Here is a 21,776-nt window from a genome sequence, read left to right on the forward strand (position 1 = left end):
CAAAATCCTTTTGAAAGATGGTTTCCTGAGATAAGGCTGCAGCTTGTGGCTACAGACAGAATGAGATCATTAGTTTTGCATGTGAATCTCATCCACAGCCACAGTGTCCTCAGCTCCCTGCTTTAAGCCTTGGTTCTTCTCTTCCTTTGATCTAAGTCAATTCCGGTTGGCAGGTGTTAGTGGTGGAAATGCTTGATGACCATTTTATTATTTTATTTTCAGGGTATCAGGTATTGAACCCTGGGGTATGCTACCACTGAGCTATATCCCTACCCATTTTTATTGTATTGTTAAAGAATACTGAGAACAGAGGCTTATTAAATTGCTGAGATTGGCCTCAAACCTGGTCCTCCAGCCTCTGCCCCTAAATCATTGGGTTTATAGGCATATGCACCATCAGGCCCAGATTTAATGGCCCTTTAAAATGTTCAAAATGTTCAAAGGCCACTGAGATGCAGTACTGAACACACACACACACACACACACACACACACACACGATTCTTGAATGAAAGTCTGTGTCTTAGAACTATAAAGAATATAAAGATCTTCTGGATCTATTTCCTGTCTTTAAGTCATTAGTAATAATACCTTATAAATCTTCAATGTTTTCAGTTTAGACTCTAGGACATCAATTCCCTAGCTTTGCTGCACATTGGAATCACCCGGGAAGCTTATATTTAAATGTTTGATTAACATAGATTAATCCTATATTTAAATGGGGTTCAGTGTGATATTTGAATACATGAATATAAGCGTGCATTGATCAAATCAAACATCTCTTTATCCATCCTCCTCCCCCTTGCCATTCTGGGAAGCTTTTAATTCCAATGCTTGCATTATATCCCACTCCAATCAAATCATAACATCTGGAGTGGGAGTTTGCATTTGTATTTTTTAAAGATCCCCATTAATCCCGATGTGCAGAAAGTCCAGGTTGCACTGGTTTAGAAACACTTTAGTTTTCCAGACATTTTATTACAACAACTATGTATCCCTGAGAAGAGCAAGACAGGAATTCATTCTCATCCTTATAGTAACTGAGGTCCTAACAGGTTAAAAAGCATGATCAAGATCACAAGAGTAGGTCAGGTTCCAGGTAAGGGTTCCTTCTTTGAATGATCCTAAGTCAAGCACAGCATGTCAGATTAAATTCTGAAAATGATGGGATGAGAGACTCGGTGGGAACTGGGAGGAGTTGGTCCACACTGGATTGAACATGGACCGTCTGTAGGAGAAACAAGAAGGTCACTTCGGTGTGGCCTCTTGCCCCTCCCATCAATGCTCTTTCTGTCTGGAGCCTGCTGGTTTGCATTTCATTTATAGGGAGAGAAAATAGAACCTTTGTGCTGGTGTTGAAGGAAATTAGAAAAAGCCTCAGCTTGTCTTCTGACTTAATGTCAAATATTTATCTCCTGCTGGTTTTAAACAAACAAGTCCTCCCCGTGCATGTTGATGGTCTCAAACACTCTACCCATTCGTTGTCTCTAGTTTCTCAGCCTCAGCAACAGCAAGTATGAGAGAAATCTACTATTCTATAGAATTGTGCTAGCAGCCACATCAGCCTGCTTCTGCAGGGGCCCAATGAGATGAAGTGAGATGCACCGGGTCGAACATACGCACACTGGTGTTGGGTAGGATTCACTAATGACTGGGAATCCTGATGCTTGACTCTCATTAACCAGAGACTTAGAAGGAAGGATGGAAAGTATTATCCAAAATCTCCCAAATACCACCACACGTTTCCATCATCTGACATGATTCAAAAGTCCTATGGGTAGAAGAAGTACAAATTCTAACAGCTCTAACATGGGAGATAACTTATAAGTCCTCTTTCATTGGAGATAAAAAGCAACAGGCTGGGTGACCACTTGGATGACATGCTTTATGTTAGAAGGGGACCTGATGACCTTAGTTCCAATCCTAAGGTAGGTCTTAAAAGGAGAAATATGCTGCTTTAAATTTCATTTTGAAAAATTATTCCACAAAAAACTTTCTAGGTTAAGAGGATTATGTGAACATTATTTCTTCCTTAGCCTCAGAAAAATGAAATCATGAATTCGTTTGAAAATGGACTGTTGTAGAAAATTGCTATTGAGACTCATAGCAGAGAGTCTGTTGCATCTAAATAAGTTTAACAAAAGTAGTCTTGTATTTTTCTTTTTAGTATGAACAGATCTCCAGAATGCTATCCTATGGTTAGGTATGTTTAAAAGTTGTCAAAATTTGTGAATAATTATCCTTATAAAAATAGTGGGATTTAAGGTTACCCCTGTGACATGCTCACTCTCATTCCACAATTGTTCCTTAATAAGGAGAAAAAAAGACACGGGAAACTTGAGAATTGCTTACACATGAACACATCACCCTCCCGGATGCTGCAGCTGAAAGAAATGTTTAGAACTAGCTTGGTCTAGGCGAGGGCTACTCAGTATGGTCCATGGACCAACAGCATCACCATCATCTGGGAAGTTAGTTGAAGAAGCAAATTCTCAGGTCCTCAAAACAGATCTATTGAATCAGAATCTCTAGGGGTGGGACCCAGGTATCTTTTTAGAAGCTCTCCAGTTTGCTTGCTAAAATTTGAGAAATACTGCCCTAGACCAATGCTTCTCAAAAGTGTGGTTTACAGTAGCACCAACATCTCCTGGGAACGTAGTAGAAACCACTGCAACCCTTTTTCACGGAGTTTTGGCAGGTGATAGTGGAAATACTCCACAGCCCTTTTAAATGTTTAAAGGCCACAGAGATGGAAAAACTGAATATATCGAATAATGAATTCTTGGGTAACAGCACACGTTTCAAAACTGGAAAAGAACTAAAAACATGTCCCGTTTCCTGTCTAGGCAGTTAATAATACAACCCTACAGGCCTCCAGTGTTTGTTTTTGTTTCTGTTTTTCCCTCTTCCCCTTTTGATTTAGTGGTGGTTGTCCTGCAATCAGCCACCCTGAGGGTGGGCCTTGCATTCTGTGCTTTAACAAGTCCTCCAGTTCGACTATAGTTCTCATCACCATCTGCCTGACCCCAGAGACCGGTAAGGCTTCCCTATTTCAGCCTGTGCTTGGGGCCCTTGTAGCTGACTTTCCTGGTTTCTGCCATCTTTGCCACACCCTAATCCCAATCCTAGGCTGGGACATGCAGGTAGAGAGTGGAACTTTGCACACTTGCAGGGACATGGCCACATGCAGAGTCTGGTAGAGTAGATGGCATGGCTTTGAAATGAGGATTTCCCCCCCTCCCTCTATGAACCAACCTCCACACAAACCCCAGCACTCACACCGTAGCACTAGGAGTCCATAAGGCAGAGTACCTGCAGAAGAGAGGGCAACCTAAGGAGTTTGAGCAAGGCCATGCCTTGAAGCCTTTTGGGCCTCACCTCTCTCCAGCTAAAGGAAAGCATATCCTCTTCTCTGAAGGTGGACTCAGCTTAGCCTCTTGCAGAGACCATAGGACTTGGGATTCTAAGGGTGGCTATTAATTGTGTTCTTAGGTTAGTTTGAGGAAGCCCTGGCTGAAAGTATGTTTCCCCAAAGCTACATGGACCTACATTATGAGGAATGCTAACAGACTAGGAAGAGAGGAAAAATGTGAGAAAGTTAAAGACAGAAGAAGGAAAGGTGGAGATAGAAAAACGCAGGGCTTTGTGGATGGCCTCTCTTGTTAGGCTGGTAGGGGTCAGACCCTGTGCAGGGGATGTGAAGGGGCTGCTCCTCAATTTGCTCCAGGGGTTTGGTTTTGCCTCTGCCAGAGCCATACAACTATGCTAACCTGCAAGATCTTTGCTTCAAGGACACAAGAATGAACAGTCAAGTCTGTGCTTGGAAATTTTGTTGGGACTTTTCTAGTGAAAGGCGATGTCACACATCTTGCCTTCCTCTACAGAGGAACAGAGGACTCTTAGAGGAAGATGGAACCCTTCGGTGGCACATTCTTTACTGACAGATCTGTCCCTGGATAAGCTCCAGCTCCTGAATGTTGTAAAGGCAGGCTGGAAAGAACTGTATATAGTAATTCCCACAAGGGCTACATCCCAAGATACCCATGAGTGCCTGAAACAGTGGCTAGTAGCAAACCCTATACATACTGTTTTTTTTTTCTATAGTAAATACCTGTGACATCTACTTCATAAATTAGGTACAGTAAGAGACTAATGACAATAACAATAAAATAGACCTAAAACAACATAATCATTAAAAAGTTAGTTAAAACTTATGAATAATTTGTTTCTGGAAGTATCTATGAAATATTTTTGGGTAATTGAAAATCCTAGAAGGTGAAACTGAAGATAAGGGGGTCTACTATAATCTGTGTCTTCTCTTGATTATCCCCATTTATAGCATTTTTAACCGAATTTAGGTTGGAGATGGCAAGACGAATGTTTCACGCTAGTCCTTCTCAAACTCCTATTGAAATGACGGAAGAGGAAGGAAATTACACACCATTGGGGTGAACAGGGAAAGGCAGCAGCTACAGGAAATAAGTTGAAGGCATTCCTGGTAGATAGAGTCAGGTTGCAAATAAAGGAAGGAAAGACTGACCTGTCCATAATTCGATATCTGCAAAAGAACTGCAAAAACTGATGGGCAGCCTTTCCCACCCCTCCCCAAAGTCCTTAAAATATATTATAGTTGGCTCTTTGTAGCATTGAGTTCCACATCTTTAGATTCACATAATTGTGAATACAAAATATAGACAGCATGATCCAAAGTGCATGTATGAAGACACGAATTGGTGTCAACATACTTTATAGACAACCAGATATATAAAAAATTGTGCTGTATATGTGTAATAAGAGTTGTAATGCATTTCGCTGTCATTTATTTTCAAAAAAGGTGTGTGTTTACTGACATGAATAGATTATTTTCATGTCATTACTCTCAAACTATCTATAACAGAAACGTATTTACATAGCATTTACATTGTATTTGGTATTAAAAGTAATCTAAAGACGATTTAAAGCATATGAGAGGATGTGTATAGAGCATATGCAAATTCTATGCTATTTTATATGTGGAATTTCAGCAATTGCAGATTCACTGTGGGAAGTCCTGAAATCAATAAATACCCCACAAAGACCAAGGGCTGGCTGACTTTATTTAGTCCTTACCCTAACCTTATATTAACCATTTTTATTGGTGAAAAAAAATAAATGTTGAAGGGCTTAAATAATTTGAGGTTAGATAAATATTTGAAAGCAAGCCTGCCTACCTGACTTTAAGTCTCTTGTTCTTTAGTATTTCCACTATTCTTTAACTGAAATACGTACAGAATATCCTTCTGTTCCCCACTTTGGATTGGATTTTATTCCTGTGGAATATAAGGGCAGGTACAATGGGGAAGAGTTCAAGGTTTGGCTCCTATATGCTCAATACTTTGAATAATTGTATATGACTGCTTCTAAATAGCCTGCATTTCTCTTTGCTGGTAGGACCCACAGAAAACATCGGACTTCCTAAGAAACTGCTTGATAAAAATGACCCTTGGCCAGCTTATGTCACCTATATCTCCCCAGTGGTAAAAAGACTCATTGAGAAAAGCAAAACTAGAGAATTGGAATACAGGCAGACTTTCGAGGAAAGTCAACGGGCATCATGGCTGAACAAGCCTTCCAGCACACTCCAGATGGGAGGGAGAATAAAGTCCTTCAAGTCCTCTGAAGAAGCTGTGTTCAAGGATATGCTATCAGAGACTATGTTATCAATGTTGGCAACTTACTCTTTTTTGGATTCTCCTGTTGCCCCAGAACCCACGTATTTACAAAAGGATTCCAGAGAATGTCCAATCGCAAACTATAACAAGATCATTTTCCCCTGCAAACCTATGATGAAGATGCTTCCATACAGCTCGCTACCGGCCAGCAAGGAGAAATAGGCAAATGGCTAGCTAGGAGTCCTTGCAGCCATCCCCTAAGAATGTACAGCAATTAAGCTCCATTGGCCACAAAAGTACACTATGTCCTTTAACTTTGAACTTGCTCGGGTTCATGCAGAGGTTGGCGGAGAGAAACCACATCAGAATGTGGGCTGTGAGTTGGGTGGGTAACCCTGCTGCAGCTCTGCAGCCTGTGGATTTGGACAGTTCCGCCACAGATGCTGAGGACCTACCTGTAGGTACATCAGTCAGGACCAGGAAGGTGACAGAGATCACACCAGTTAATTTTATCAGAGATAATATTATGAAGAATTATCAACTAGGAAAATGAAAAGGACGTAAAGATAATCTGAAGGGATCCAAGTAGGGTAACCCCTGCAGGAAGCTGGGTCAGCAAAGGGAATACACTGGTCTCTCTGAGAGGTCATTTGGGAGACTGGTTCTGTGTGTTGGAAAAACTCCAAACTGGATCCATGTGTTCCTCCAGTTTGCCACTGTCTGGATGGATAAATAGGATTAATAGGGAAAGTGGACAGGGACAGGAAGCAAACCACCAGGGAGATCCATCTTCCTCCTCTAGCCATGCAGGCTCTTGCTAGCGCCTCCTACAGGCTGAGTTGATCAGAGCCTAAAGCAAGGATATGATTTGCAGAATCCCAAACACAGCATCTCCAAGCATGGTATGAAAGGATGGATTTTTGAAATCAAGACAATGCTAGCTTAATAATGAGCACATGGTTCTGATGCTCCATTTTGGCCTCTGAACCTGGTATTGAGGTTAGTTTTTCTTGGATGGCTTACAAAATAGTGGTGGGAGCCAGAGTGTTCCCTGCTGAGAAATGGAAGATCCACACCTGCGAGCCCCACTTGGTTGTAGTTCTTTTAAGGTTTACTTTATGGAGCAGAGATAGTGGAGGAAGAAGTTCTTGGCTGGAACCCTGCTTTTATTTGTAAAATGGCCACTAGAATTTGTCTACCCATGCTCTTAATTGGTCCCAAATCAAGCAATGCTGAAGTCTGCTCAGTCTCCAAGTAGACAAGCTCTGTTTTGAGACACAAGGAAGATTTGGTTAAGACAGGCAGCTCTAGCCAGTCTTGTCTTTGGGATTTATCGGCTAAGCGTGGCTGACCTCACCTGAGTTTCTGTGTTTGTCTTTGCAAAGGCAGTTAATACCCATCTGGCTTCCCCAACAGAGTTATTATACAGGATGTGATATACTAATAGATATGTCATTTGAAACAGTTAAATTTTCCCTACAATGCATTTTTACCTGTCTAAGAGTCTTGTGTGTTCACCCTCATTTATGGGTACAGCTTTGGAGATCTCATTTTCGACTCCTATGCATTTGTGTTGGGACAGAAGTATAAATTAGTAGCCCTGGACCAGTTCCTGGGTTCACAACCCTTGATCAGAAAGAATTCTTGCAAAAATAGATGTTTTCTAGTGAATCTCCATGATTGTATTCTGTGTCCATACAATGTTTACAAACCTGGAGGCAGGTGCTAAATTCGTCCAATAAGAAATTTTATATCTTCTATCTTTTTATGGGTTTTTATGTACAGGGTATATTTGGGAAAGTGTAGATTGAAGAGCCTCTTGGAGTGTTAGAGTTTGTAGGAATTTAGGATTATTGGATTATTTCTTCCAATCTCTTCAAGGGATGAGTAGTGTGGTAATTTCCCAAAGGTTGCATAGAGTTTTTTTTGTTTGTTTGTTTTGAGGATGGGAGAGTAACTGAGATTGAACTCAAGGGCACATGACCACTGGACCACATCCCCAGTCCTATTTTGTATTTTATTTAGAGACAGGGTCTCACAGAATTGCTTAGTGCCTCGCTTTTGCTGAGGCTGGCTTTGAACTTTTGATCCTCCTGCCTCAGCCTCCCGAGCTACTGGGATTACAGGTGTTCCCGCCTTATAGGTTTATTTATTTATTTTTAGTTTCTAGATATTTAATAGTTTTTACAAAAGTATGTACTCTAAACTAAAACTATTGTGTTAGAGACAACATTATTTAGATAAATTTAATTCTAACAACATAAGCATGAGCCAATGACATCATTTTACATCTCATGCACTAATGAAAATTACCTGCATTGTGTGACTGCATTGGTCCCTGAAGCAATTTTTAGAAATAAGAAGTCTAGTTCCTTTTGAAATAGGAACTCTGCTCAAGCCCTAGATGGAACTCATGGGTCTGGCCAACCTGGGGGTCTTGAGTAGCCCACTACTAGGAAAGAATTTTCCCATGGAAGAAACAGCAGGGTGAGACCAGCTGTTCCCAGTAATGAAGTATTGGTCACTGGGGGAGGAGGATGATTCTGTGTACCCTGTGGTGTCTGATAATCAGATTTATCTTTTGGTCCAGACATTCCCGGGTGCCCTGGAGTAGGTACCAGTCAGTCTCTCAAAGGGCTTTCAATAAAATCCTGTGGAGTACCAAGTGGAGGGAGATCTTACTGACTTCACAGTCCACCAGCATATAAGCCCCACTGCCTGATGGGGATGTGAAACTTCTAGGTCTGGCGGATGCTGAGTGACATCTTTGGCACTCCCAGAAATAGGCCTGGAATCCTTCGTGGGGCCTGATGTCTGTCATGAGCAGCAGAGTACACATGGAGTGGAATGTGGATTATTCCCAACGTAACCTCATCTGCCTACCCAAGTTAGAGAGACCTAAGATATCTCAGGTTACTCTGAACACACTGAACTTCCATCTTGGAGAGGGAACTGGCCTTCTATGATGGTTCATAGCCCACAACCTCTTCTTATTTATCTCCTCTATGAATGGAATTTTCTGCTTGGCAGGAGAGCTGTTTTAGTGGATCCCCCTGCTGTTGTAAGTTTAGGAAACACTAGAATATGTATTTTGTTAGCCCATCTGTGTTGTTCTGTAACTAAGGCCCTTTTCTGACACATACTGAGCAGCTGTTTTGGACAGATTCTTGGGCTCCCTGTGCACAATATGGTATTTACCCATTTGCAGATTCCATGGTTGGTGTTTGAACAGTGGATGTTTAACCTCGGCAACACTGACTGAGCCTGCTGGTCATTTTCATTTTGTTAGGAGACTGTTGTGACATCAAGTTCCACATTCTGCAGCCTGCCTAGCTGTGGTCCTGGAGCACATCTTGGTGGAGATTAGGCTGATTGACAGATAAGAGGTCTGCAAGAGTCTTCAAGGAGGTAACTGTGTCCAGGAAGGTGCTGATGCAGGTGTGGGAATGCCAGATGTTTGGGGGAGGGCCTGAGAGTCTTCTAACTGGTATGGACTGAATTGTGACCTAAATGGAAGATGTGGGTTTGGAGCCATATGGGAATAAGAGTTTGGTCAGCAGATCCAACTCTTCCTTTTGTTAGCCCACATCCTTTACGACGGAGACTTAAATGCCATATAGTAACATGGTATCCCTCCCCTTTTCTTAGGACGGAGGGAACAAAATGGGTACTGTGAGGTCTAAGTTATGATCTTTGGACTTTGTGGGGGCTCCTCATGAGAAATCACATGAAGCAGGGGACACAGCACAGGGCAGAGTTCAGCTCTCCATGCTCGAATCCCAGCTAGGCACTGAAGATGTATCCAAGGGCACAAAAAACTAGGATCAGGAGTCCCAGCCCTGTCATTCTGCTATATACATCAGCAGCATTTGTAAAAAGATTGTGAATGTGCCTTTGGGAGCTGTGTCCCAGCAAACATGCCCGCCTGCACCATGTGGTTCTTTTCGGCCTTGAGTCATTCCTTCCTAGAAGCTTTTTTGGAATCCCCACACTTCCCAGACCAAAGGGCACATTTTTGGAGCCGGCATATGATCAATGCCAGAGAAGACAGACCCAGAAACCCCGGGAACAGGGAGTCAGGGAAGGGGAAGTAAACAGGGAGTTTGACTGTGATCTGAGGTTGTCACAGCCTGGACCAAAGCTCAGAGTAGGGTTTCTCTTTGCCAAGTAATCTGGAAAACCTCCCTCTTCCTCCTTGCCTCCCCCTTTCCTACCCACATCTCTTATGAGAGACCTGAGGCAAGCTACTTAAGAACTTAGAAATCACCTTACTAAAATGTCCTTAAATCTGTAGAGCATGGCTAGGCTTGGCTTGCACACGTTCAAGGGATTCTTTGGGGCATGCCAGGCAGGGCCAGCAGGGGATGCAAGAAAAGCCCTCCTCTGTCTCATATTCCAACCTGACCATGAGGCAATTTTTCTTTGGACAGGGCAGAATACAGTGGAGGAGCTTTCTTGCAGGGTGATATATGGCATGGAAAAGACTTTAGACTAGGTGTCTATATCCCTGTCTCCTCTTCTAGCCTCTATATTCCAGGGCTAATAAAAATCTCTACGTCATCTATGGCCTTTCTAGGAAGCTCCTATTGCTGGGAATCTCAGCAGGACTTATGGTATCCATTCATTTCCTCTCCAGATTCAATTGTTCTGCCTCCCAGAACATTCCATTGATTTGGGTAGACAGAGGGATGTGAGAAACCACAGAATTTCAAGCAAGTTAGAAACTCAGCTCCTGGGATGGTTTCTGCACATGTGCTAACTGGGAGGAATTTTGGGGAGAGGAGAGTTGGGACCACAGCAAGTTACAGATGGAAGGAAATTGGCTCAAGGGTGTCCAGTTCCCTGTTCACACATTTGTATGTTGAAGGTTGTCTGAGTCCATTTTACTGCCCAGAGAGTTAGGGCCATACTTATCTGGTTGGCTGTATAATTACTGAAGTAGGAGAGCTCCTTTGGGATTGGAGCCCAGATTCTCAACTCTAAATGCAGGCTGCTTCCCCCTATGCTGAGACCATCTCTTCCTAGATTGAATCAATGATAGTCCTGCTGGCATCTAAGTAGGGGTCCATGGCTGCTGACCCATGGGGTCTATTGTGGAGTGGCTTTACTCTTTATATGGCCAGTTTGCTGTGTGCTCTGGAACACAGGTATAGTATGGTGAGGCTGAAAGTGCCATAAGCCTGGACATGGCTGGCCAGATTTCTTGTCACATCCCCAGATCCTGGTCCATGGCATGGCACAGGATTGGTGTGCAAGTACTTATTGATGTGCAAGTACTTATTACAAATGATTTACAACAGCAAGCCCTGAAGCCCTGAAGCCCTGATCAAAAGGCACCAGGAAGAGGAGGTTTCTTTTCTAATCTCCAGACACTGGAAAACAACTTGGCTTTTGGAGAAAACTGGAGGCACTGAATAGCCACCTGGACATGGAAGTCCCTTCTTGTCCTGAGAGTATGGTTCAAATGAAATATTCACCTTTTATGTGCCATTCCTTATAGCATGTAGGAGAAATAGATCGAATAGGAGGAACAATCTTATCAAACTTCAGGTATTCTGTTCTTTTAAGTGACCAAGCCATATACCCATCTGATAAATTTCCAAATTGACCTTTTTTTTTTCCTCTAGCCATTATCAGAGGGACATCATTTCACACTCTAACATGTTCTTTTGTTCTCATGTTTGTAGCATGCTGACAGGCATCCAACAAATACTTACAGAGTGCTTATTCGTGCCCAAGGCCCTGTTGTGGGCACGGGAGACACAGCCAGGTTTACATTTCAGTCGTGGGGACATTGGACGAGCACACTGTAGGAGTGCAGTTGTTTGTGATGCACGTTATGCAGAAGCACAGGGCTTTGTGAGAGTGTATTTGCCTTAGGCTCCTGACCTGTTCTCTCAGCCTCATGAAAAGGGGATTATGGAAGGAGGCAGGATTAGTATCAGGACAGCTGCTCATAAAAGAGAGTGAGGTCATGGTGAATTTTTGGCCAAGTTGAGTTTTAGCAGCCTGATGAGTTTTAAAAACTTTGCAAAGCTGTCTTCAGTTTATACTCAGGCCCAAGTTAATTGTTTGTTTCTGTAGCACCATGGAGCTGATCCCTAGTTCAGGCTGGCTTTAGTTGAGGGCATCTTGCTCTATACCTAAGCAACAACACAGAGGAAGTCCTAAATGTTTACACTTGGTTTGTTCCAGGGCTCTTATTTCGGCCTCTCTGTCCTGGAGGACTGGGCTGGAACACTACAGAGGAGACCTTGAGGTCCTTGAGTGTCCTCTCCAGACCTGGGGCAGATGCCACACCCAAGCCTTCAGCATCCAGTGAGCCCCACTTCAAATTCCCTAGTTTTCCAGAGCAAATGAACCAGTCTGTCTTTCATTTCTTCTCTACTCCAGATAGCTCTGTTTTTCTACTTGCTTTTCCAACTATTTCAAGACTCTCTGTATGCTGGGCTATAGAGCATGTTTCAACCTGGACATTGCCTTTTCTCTATCTCCTTCCTCCCTCTTTGGTTACATTCAAATAATTATCTCTCTTTTTCTTCCTTCCCTTTCCTCTTCTCCTTCTTCCTTCCACCCTTCCTCCTCGGATTCCCTCCCTCCTTCCCTACCATTTAATCTCCATTGTCGATTTTTTAAAATAATTACAAAATTGAGTGATGCTGGTTGCAGTTAACTCAAGTTCTCTTAAATTATAAACGACCGAGATGACTCTGACTTTGCAAACTTCAGGCAGACTGTGCTTCTTTGAAATGCAGGGAAGAAAGGAGTAGGAATAGGAAAAGGAAAGACAGTGGAATGAATCTGACGTAATATATATATATATATATATATATATATATATATATATATATATATATATATAAATACACCACAGTGAGTCCCACCAATGTGTACATCCACAAGAATGGGGTTCTAATTAAAATAAGATATATTCCATGCTTGTATGTCAAAATGGATTCTACTGTCATGTATAACTGAAAAGAAATAATAATTAAAAAAAGATATGTAGACACCAGAAATAATATTTTTTTAAAAAAAGATATGTAGGTACCAAGAGCTGGAGTTTCCAGCCTGAGGACAATGGGAACTTCAAGTACTTCCTGGGAAGCTCTGAGGAATGCGTGCATATTCCACAAACCATCCTAGTGGCTGCCTGTCACCTTGGCCACTATGATCACCCCAGAAGCATTTGCTTCAGGGTCCCACATCACTACTGTCCTGCTTCACCTCAACATAGTCATTGGGTCCCACATGGCATTCTAAGGCACAGTTCTGCCTCTGTTATGCCCAACAAGTCTGCCTTAAGGACTTGAAGAGAAACACAGTGTAAATTATCATTGCTACCAGAAACACTGCCTTTGGGGGACCACAGCCTGAATTTGATTACTGTTCCCTGATAAGGGGCAGCACCACCTTCAACAAGAATCTCAATGCATCAGAAGCCACACAGTTCCCCTTTAATCCTGGAGATATTGGGGCCACCTCCACCTTACCCCCCTCTCTGCTGATAGTGTTCCTTATTTTCCTGATCACATACTAAATACCACTGGGGAAACCAACATTCTGTGGGATGTGTTTGGCTTTCTTGGTCTGAAAAAGGCAATAACAATATTCAAAAGACACTTGCTGCAGCCTGCCTTGTTCAGTCTCCAATAACCGCATTTGGAGACTCAGAATGATTTAGCAGAGTGGAGGAGTTTTGTCTGGTCCGTTTCCCCACATTTCGCCACAATGTGTGGAAGTTGCACTTTCTGATCTATGAGCTCTCAGACACAGAACAGCACCTCTGCCACCACCATTATCACTACCACCTCCATCTGCAACACCTCTGCCACCATCATTACCACCACCACTTCTATCTACAGCACCTCCTCCACCACCATTACCATCACCACCTCCATATACAGCACCTCCACCACCACCATTACCACCACCACCTCCATCTACAACACCTCTGCCACCACCACCATTACCACCACCACCTCCATCTGCAACTCCACTGCTACCATAGTAGAAATCACCATTTTGTATGACTGTCACCACAACTGCTATCACTAGTACTATCATGGCCTCTGCCTCCATCACCCTAACCACCCTATCACTAGCTCCACTTTCACCATCACCACCATCACTTCCTCTATTACCACCTCCTCTTTCCTCCTCACCACTTCTACCACCTCCATCACCATCTCTACCTCCACCACCTCCATCATCACTTCCTCCATCACCACCATCACCTCCTCCATCACTATCTTCTCCATCACTACTTCCTCCATCACCCCCTTGACTACTTCCTTCATCACTCCCCCTTCCTCATCATCACCTCCACTTCCTCCATCACCCCTTCCACCACTTCCCCTCCTTCATCACCACCTCCACCACCTCTATCACCACCTCTATCTCCTCTATCACCCACTGTACCTCCTCCATCACCACTACCATCTCCTCTATCACTCCTCCATCATCACCTCGACTACTACTACTGTTAGCTGCTAGGCAGGTAGTTTTAGGGGCAACCATCTATGTTTGTGGGGGGAAATCTGCTGATCCTTAATGACAAAGCTCTTGAAAAGTTGTCTCTTTTTTTCCTCCTTCCTTCTTTTCAGATAAGGTGCTCCAGAGAAAACCAACCAAAATTACAATGATTTACTTATTGAAAATGTATTTCCTAAACAAGTAAATGCACAATCTCAATGAAGACCTATATCGCCTAACAGAATATTACACGTCTCCATTGGAGACATCTACATTTAGGTTACTTCATTGACTCTGCAAGCCTTAAGACAATTCCTTTTATCTGCACAAATAAATTCTCCAAAGTAGTGCTTCTTGGAAGAAAAGGAAGATTTGATTAAGAGACTAGTATGGAATTGCTAGAGTGTGGAAATCATCTGGGTTCTTAAACTAAGGTGCTATTTGTGGATTCCTCAAAAGACCCACAAATAAAAATCAAGAGTCCACAAACTTGGAAAGGGGAAAAAAACTACAATTTTTCACTAACCTCTCGTTGAATTTTTGCATTTCCTTCAATGGAATGTGTCACATACCTTGACTTCAACCTCAGTAAAAATTAGAAATATTTTTGTATCAGAGTATAGTTGGGGGTTTCTTGAAATATTTGTTTATTGCTTCTTTGAAATTATGGTAATTATTAGAATTGCTGTGATATCTTTTTATTTCATGCATTAATAAAGAAACCCATAGTACACCTAATAATCATCTGTTTTAAAAATCTTATTTAGTTTCAGTATAATTTTTAGTCTTACATATTTTATTTTGTAAAATGTTAAGAAATACTGGCAAAGGCTCAGTTTCCCTGGCTTCAATACCTTTCAGATCTTGATTCTTTCAAGCATTGAAAGTCAACATTTAAAGTCACATCTACTCCAAGAAATAACCATCATTGGCAGATTGGTCTACATCCTCTCAGATTCTTCACCATTTGATGTGAATACATATTCATTTAATGCTTATATATACATAACACACAATAACACACAGTTGTTTTAATGGAATCACTCTACTTACACTGTACCTTGCTCTTTTGTGTTTAACTCTCTTCCCTGTTAAGGAAAAGTTGCCTACATTCTTTTGGATTGCTGTGAGATGCCAGCATTCATTTATCCATTCCTCCCCTTGAGGGATACTCAGGTGATTCCCAATTTTCCCCTGATATAATTGGTGCAGTGGATCTTGCTAACCTTCTTCTCTTCTCGTGCCATGCCTTGAGAATCTAAGCAGCTTTGTAAGGTCCATTCCCGAGGAAACTGAGGTGAGTAGGTATGATGTATAGGCATCCCACATTTGAGCTTCTATCCCTTGGCTCTTGTGACATCTATGAGGATGGTGATGGGCAAGTTCTGGCTGCTAGAAGCCCACACAGGTTGCTCTCCAGAGTTCAAAACATGAATCACATTTTAAACCTTATACAGTCTTACATTCTGATGACTATACAATTTCAGAATTACAGCAATGGGGGAGACACAATTTCACACAGACTATAACAAGAATGAAGTTCCTTGGAAGAATGCAACATGACAACTTGGGCCTTGTAGGTAGAAGTGGCTAAATAAATGTTTCCTTTAATAAAGAATCATTGTTTTTACAGAGACAGGATCTTACAGAATATTTCATTTGCTTCTCTCACCTAATAATCCATCAAGAAATATCCTCGAAGTCAACAGATAGAGATCTAACCAACTCGTTTAAATAGCCGGGTCATGTCCCACATTAATCAGTGCTTCCTCATTGGGTTTGATGATTTGATTTTGGCACAGTTCGAGTTTTAGAACACCAGTTACTCTCTGCCTCATCTGCTCTTACACTTGGCTTGACAATGCCTGTCTTAGTCCTGTCTGACTGCTATAATACCATAGACTGTGTGGCTTATAAACAACAGACATTTATTTCTCACAGTGCTAGAGACTAGGAAGTCCAAGATCAAGGTACCAGCAGACTTGGTATCTTGTGAAGGCCATTTCTGGTTGCATACATGGTACCTTCTGGCCATCAATCTCTTTTATAAGAGCTCTTCCCTACAACTTAATCACCTTCTAAAAGCCCCACCTTCCAATAGCACAGTTTTTGGGGTGAGCATTTTATCGCATGGATTTAGGGGGTCTCAAACATGCAGACCATAGCAATGCCTTACACAGTTGTCCTTCAGTATGTGTGGAGAATTGGTTCCAGGGTGCACCTCCTGCCACACACACCAAAATCCAAGGATGCTCAAGTGTTTTATATAAAATGATATAGTATTTGCATGTAAACTACCCACACAATCTTTCCATATACTTCAAACCGTCTCTAGATTACTTATAGCACCTTATACCTTAAATGCTATGTATATAGTTGTTATTCTGTACTGTTTAGGGAATGACGACAAGAAAAAAGTCTGTCCATGTTCAGTACAAATACAAGTCTTTTTTCCTCCCCAAATGTTTCCTATCTATGGGTCATTGAATCTGGGAATACAGAATCCCTAGATATGGAGGGCTGGCTGTGTTTATATGGAACATATACATTTACCTCACTTGATGTCTCAACCACTCCCATATGAGGAAGAACTAGGTTAAGAGACTGTCCTGAACTCACATAAGTAGAGAAGCTGCATCTTTCAGCCTTGCTCACCAGACTGTGGCCTTTTTGTGCAGGACTTGTTTCCCCTGCCTGTTCCATATTAGATCTGAATCATTCTCACATTGGCAGCTCACAGCTCTTCCAACAAGGGCATGGTGCAGCCACCTACTCCAGAACAAATATACCCAGCAAATAGCATGACATTCTGCTCCAATTAGAACCAGAACTTGCCTTTGCCAGTGCTCCCTGCTCCCTGGAAAGAACTGTACAGCTTGAGACTAGCCAGCATGCTGGGTTTGGGCTGGGGTTCCCCATATTGGGATGAATGTGCAAGGAACTCTGGTGTGGGTCTCAGGATTGGCAGTAGTTAGGGTTGTGGGGTTTCTGTGACAGTGCTTCTCCTGTCTGCAATCAGGTGATGACTTCCTGGCCAGTTGGGACAGATCTGATCTTACCAGCATTACAGTTATTATAGCTCTGAATTTGTATACTTGGTTAAGGCCTCTTAGATTTTTGTTTACCTGCTGAAAATTGCCTCCATAAACATACAACTTTACAGTGACCAGTAGCAAATGGCACCCCCTGGAGTTGTACAATCATATGGGGAGGATTGCTTCTGGGGCACACCTCCTGCCACAACATCAAAATCCAAGGATGCCCAAGTGTCCCAGGAATCTGCACTTTTGGCACATGCATAAGGCGGTTCTTAAGAACTCTGAAGTTTGAAAATCACTGCTTCTGCTGAGCCAACCTAACTTCATTTTAATCCAAGAATGAACTGACCTCCACTTTCCACCTAAATTTGTTATCGATTGCTACATTTACAATCATACTGCGTCTGCAACCTTGCAGGGCTTTTCTGGAAGTAAGTGCTCGTTTCTTCCTATACCTGAAGCTGGCGTGTGTGTGTGTGTGTGTGTGTGTGTGTATGTGTGTGTGTGTATGTGTACACATGTGCTTTGGAGGTAGCAGGGCATGGCACTTAAAAAAAACAGCATTGATGAAGACATGGAGGTGGCATGGTGTTGTTTTAAAAAAATATGTCTATGAATTCTTTGATATTCCTCCCTTCAAGAGGTAAGGATTAATTTCCATTCCCTTGATTGTGTGGCCGATGAAGAGGACTTCCAAGATTAGGTTATAAAAAGCCTGCGGCCTTTAACATGGGTGACCACTGTCAGCCTTGGATCACTTGCTCTGGGGGAAACAGATGTATCACATGGGCAACCTTGGGAAAAAGGCTCCTGTGGGAGGGGCTTCAGAAACGTTCTACTAATATCCATGTGAGCAAGCTTGAAAGCAGATTCTCAGCCCCTTCAGATGATGATGGCAGTTTTGCCTGATGATTCTGCAACCCAATGCAACCCTGAGCCAGAACAACACAATTAAGCAGCTTCCAAGTCCCTTACTACTAGAAACTCTGAGATAATAATTGTTTGTTGTTTAACCTGCTAGTTTTTCGTGTAATTTGTTAGGTAGCAATAGATAACAAATTTAGGCTGAGAGTGGAGCTCAGTTCATTCTTGAATTAAAATGAGATTAGGGTGGTTTAGCAGAAGCAGAGATTTTCAAACTTCAGAGTTCAGAAGAACTGCCTTATGCATATGCTAAAAATGCAGATTCCCGGGACCCATTCTCTGAGAGTTGATTTGCATTTAAATAAGCATTTCAGATGGTTTTGATGTAGCTGATATAGAAAGCATATCTCTGAAGGGAAGCAAATACCAGAGGGTTGGTGAGCTGGGTAATCCAAGATGAAGCTGGGAGGTAAACAGAGGTCCGGAAAATCAAAACCAAAAGACAAATCTTTTTCTAAGAACAGCGAACCTAAATAGAGCATGCTACAGGGACACTGCTACATCGATGTTCATAGCAGCACAATTCACAATAGCTAGACTGTGGAACCAACCTAGATGCCCTTCAATGGATGAATGGATAAAAAAAAATGTGGCATTTATACACAATGGAGTATTACTCTGCATTAAAAAATGACAAAATCATAGAATTTACAGGGAAATGGATGGCATTAGAGCAGATTATGCTAAGTGAAGCTAGCCAATCCCTAAAAAACAAATGCCAAATGTCTTCTTTGATATAAGGAGAGTAACTAAGAACAGAGTAGGGTCGAAGAGCATGAGAAGAAGATTAACATTAAACAGGGATGAGAGGTGGGAGGGAAAGGGAGAGAGAAGGGAAAATGCATGGAAATGGAAGGAGACCCTCAGAGTTATACAAAAGTACATACAAGAGGAAGTGAGGGGAAGGGGAAAAATAATACAAGGGGGACAAACGAATGTCAGTAGAGGGGGCAGAGAGAGAAGAGGGGAGGGGAGGGGAGGGGAGGGGGGATAGTAGAGGATAGGAAAGGCAGCAGAATACAACAGACACTAGTATGGCAATATGTAAATCAATGGATGTGTAACTGATGTGATTCTGCAATCTGTATATGGGGTAAAAATGGGAGCTCATAACCCACTTGAATCAAATTGTGAAATATGATATATCAAGTACTATGTAATGTTTTGAACAGCCAACAATAAAAAATTAAAAAAAAAAAAAAAAAAAGAACAGCGAACAACCACTGGGGTGCTTTAAGCAGGACCATAACTAAATCAATAAGCAGAATCTTAAATCTTTTTTAGTTTTCTTCTCTCACTGACCCAATAAGGTGGACACTGGCTTGTCAAAAACCACTGCAGAAACTTATATGTGGGAGATGAAGAAAAAGATTTTAGGCCTTAATTAGGGAAACTCAATTTTCTTTTGATACTGGGGATTGAACTAAGGGGTGCTTTACAGTCGAGCCACATTCCAGGCCCTTTTTACTTTTTATTTTGAGATAGGGTCTCACTAAGTTGCTAGGGACTTACTAAGTTGCTGAGGCTGACCTTGAACCTACAATCCTCCTAACTAAGCCTCCTGAGCTGCTGGGATTACAGGTGTGTACCACCATGAATGGTACAAGTTATTTAAAAAAACATATACAGGAATTCACATATTCACGTGAGAGCTGTCTCTTTCAAAGTTAGTGTGAAAGATTGTTCTCTTGTTTTAACAGTGCTGGGGCTGCTCAGAACCTTTTTGAGCATTGATTTGGATAATCATTTTCTGAGTCAATTCATGGTCTATGCCAAAAACCAGTTGCTTTGAAGCTATAGAATGATCAAGTGAGGATGGGAATTGTTTGAGATCATTTTGCAGAGATCCTTTAATCTCATCCATTTTGAAGAGGAAGAGACAGAGGGTCAGAGAGAGAGACCCAATGATTTGATTGAATGTTTGAAATTTATTATATCCAAATTGTTCAGGTCCACTGCAGAGATATGATATAGACCAGTAAAAGGGGCTGATGGCCCATCTGCCAGGCATCTCCTGATAGACTGGATGAGGACAGGTTGAATTTATTTGGAATAGCTTCCTTAAAGGGACAAACATTTTAGAGCTGGGCTTAAAAAAACAGAGTGGCATAAATGGGTGCAGAGGAAAGGGTAGGGTATCTGAGGCATAGCTATAATTGCGCTGCTATCTATAAATTTTTTCTTAAAAAACAAAATATTGAACTATGGATTTTCCCCAAAGGATGTTTTTACACTTTTTCCTCCACCAAAGCACACCAGACAGTGTTTGCACCCAACGCTTGTTCTAAAAATATTCTTGTTTTCTCCTGCTACAGAGAGGTAGAAGAGACTGCAGGCTTTGTACAACTTCCTGAGCTCAGCTCTGAGTGCACCTCATTTTCCTCCATTTACCCCATCTTTTTTGTGAAATGAAGTAAAGAGTAGGTTGTATTTTAAACAGGAAGATAAATATAACTTGGGAAACATTGTGAATTTTTTCTTAATATTTTATATTTTTTATCAACATCTATTAAGTGTGCATATTAACAAGGTTCAGTGATATAAAAAGGTGAAGCATAGCCAGGCGCAATGGCGCACACTTGTAATCTTAGCCACTTGGGTGGCTGAGGCAGGAGGACCAAGAGTTCAAAACCAGCCTCAGCAATTTAGTGAGGGGCTAAGCAACTCAGTGAGACCCTGTCTCTAAATAAACTCAAAATAGGGCTGAGGATGTGGCTCAGTGGTCGAGGGCCCCTGAGTTCAATGCCGGGTACCAAAAAAAAAAAAGAATGTAAAGTGTGCTTGGGAGGAGATCACCTGTGTGTCTTCTGGTTTCAAAACGTGCTGATGGCATTCTGCTCCAGGCTGACTTTTCACCTGGGAGCTTTGCCTTGATCCTCTGGATGGAACAGGGAGTTAAGTTCCCACAGTAGGGGCAAATAGGAGATGGTGGATAAATAAATAGCCTGCCTTCCTTGCTCCTTAATTGGGGGATAACTCAAGTTCCACACTGTTTTCCTGAGTTCCCAACAGGACCTAGCCTCAGTTACCCAAATAGAGATCTGCTCAGGAATGCACTTGGTGTTATCCTTCTTTCTTTCTCTCGGTCACTTCTCCATTCTACGAGATTTTCAGGGTTCATCTCCTAACAGACTCCTTATTCTCCAGAACACATCTTTGCTTTTGGGGAATTCCACCTAAGACATCATTCCAATTATCAAGGGATCTGCGAATAAAGTGATCCCTTTCAGGTGGGAAGTTATTTTGCATTTCACACAGATGTGCTTTTGAACATTGAAGAGGCAAATACCATCGGTTCCTTTGTATCTGGGTTTTTGCATCTGTAGAGTCAACCAACTATAGATAGACAATATTTGAATAGACATTTTGTTAGTACTGAGCATGTACAGACTTTTTTTCTTGTCATTATTTCCCCAACATTACAGTATAACAACTATTTATGTATCATTTACATTGTATTATTATAAATAATCTTGAGATGATTTAACGTTTACAGGAGGATGTGCCTGGGTTATATGCAAAGACCATTTACTTTTTATAAGGGACTTGAACGTCTATGGACTTTGTCATCTTTGGGGATCCTGGGACCAATGTCCCATAGATACTGAAGGATGAAAGCCTAGGTATAGTAAAACAAAGAAACAAACAAGACAGTCCAATCAATATAATACAAAGTAATTTCTTCCCCA

At 41.9% G+C, this 21,776-nt stretch overlaps 1 protein-coding gene across 1 annotated transcript; it reads left to right on the forward strand.

Annotated features, from left to right (window-relative positions):
- The first annotated feature begins 1,218 nt into the window (after positions 1 to 1,218).
- On the forward strand, positions 1,219 to 5,872 carry Cdrt4 (CMT1A duplicated region transcript 4). The gene is given in 2 exon segments (XM_071603813.1): positions 1,219 to 1,246; positions 5,430 to 5,872. Coding segments are annotated over 2 exon segments (471 nt in total).
- The last annotated feature ends 15,904 nt before the right edge of the window (positions 5,873 to 21,776 follow it).

This window comes from Marmota flaviventris, chromosome 17 (assembly GCF_047511675.1).
Source record: "Marmota flaviventris isolate mMarFla1 chromosome 17, mMarFla1.hap1, whole genome shotgun sequence".
Classification (NCBI taxonomy): Eukaryota; Metazoa; Chordata; class Mammalia; order Rodentia; family Sciuridae; genus Marmota; species Marmota flaviventris.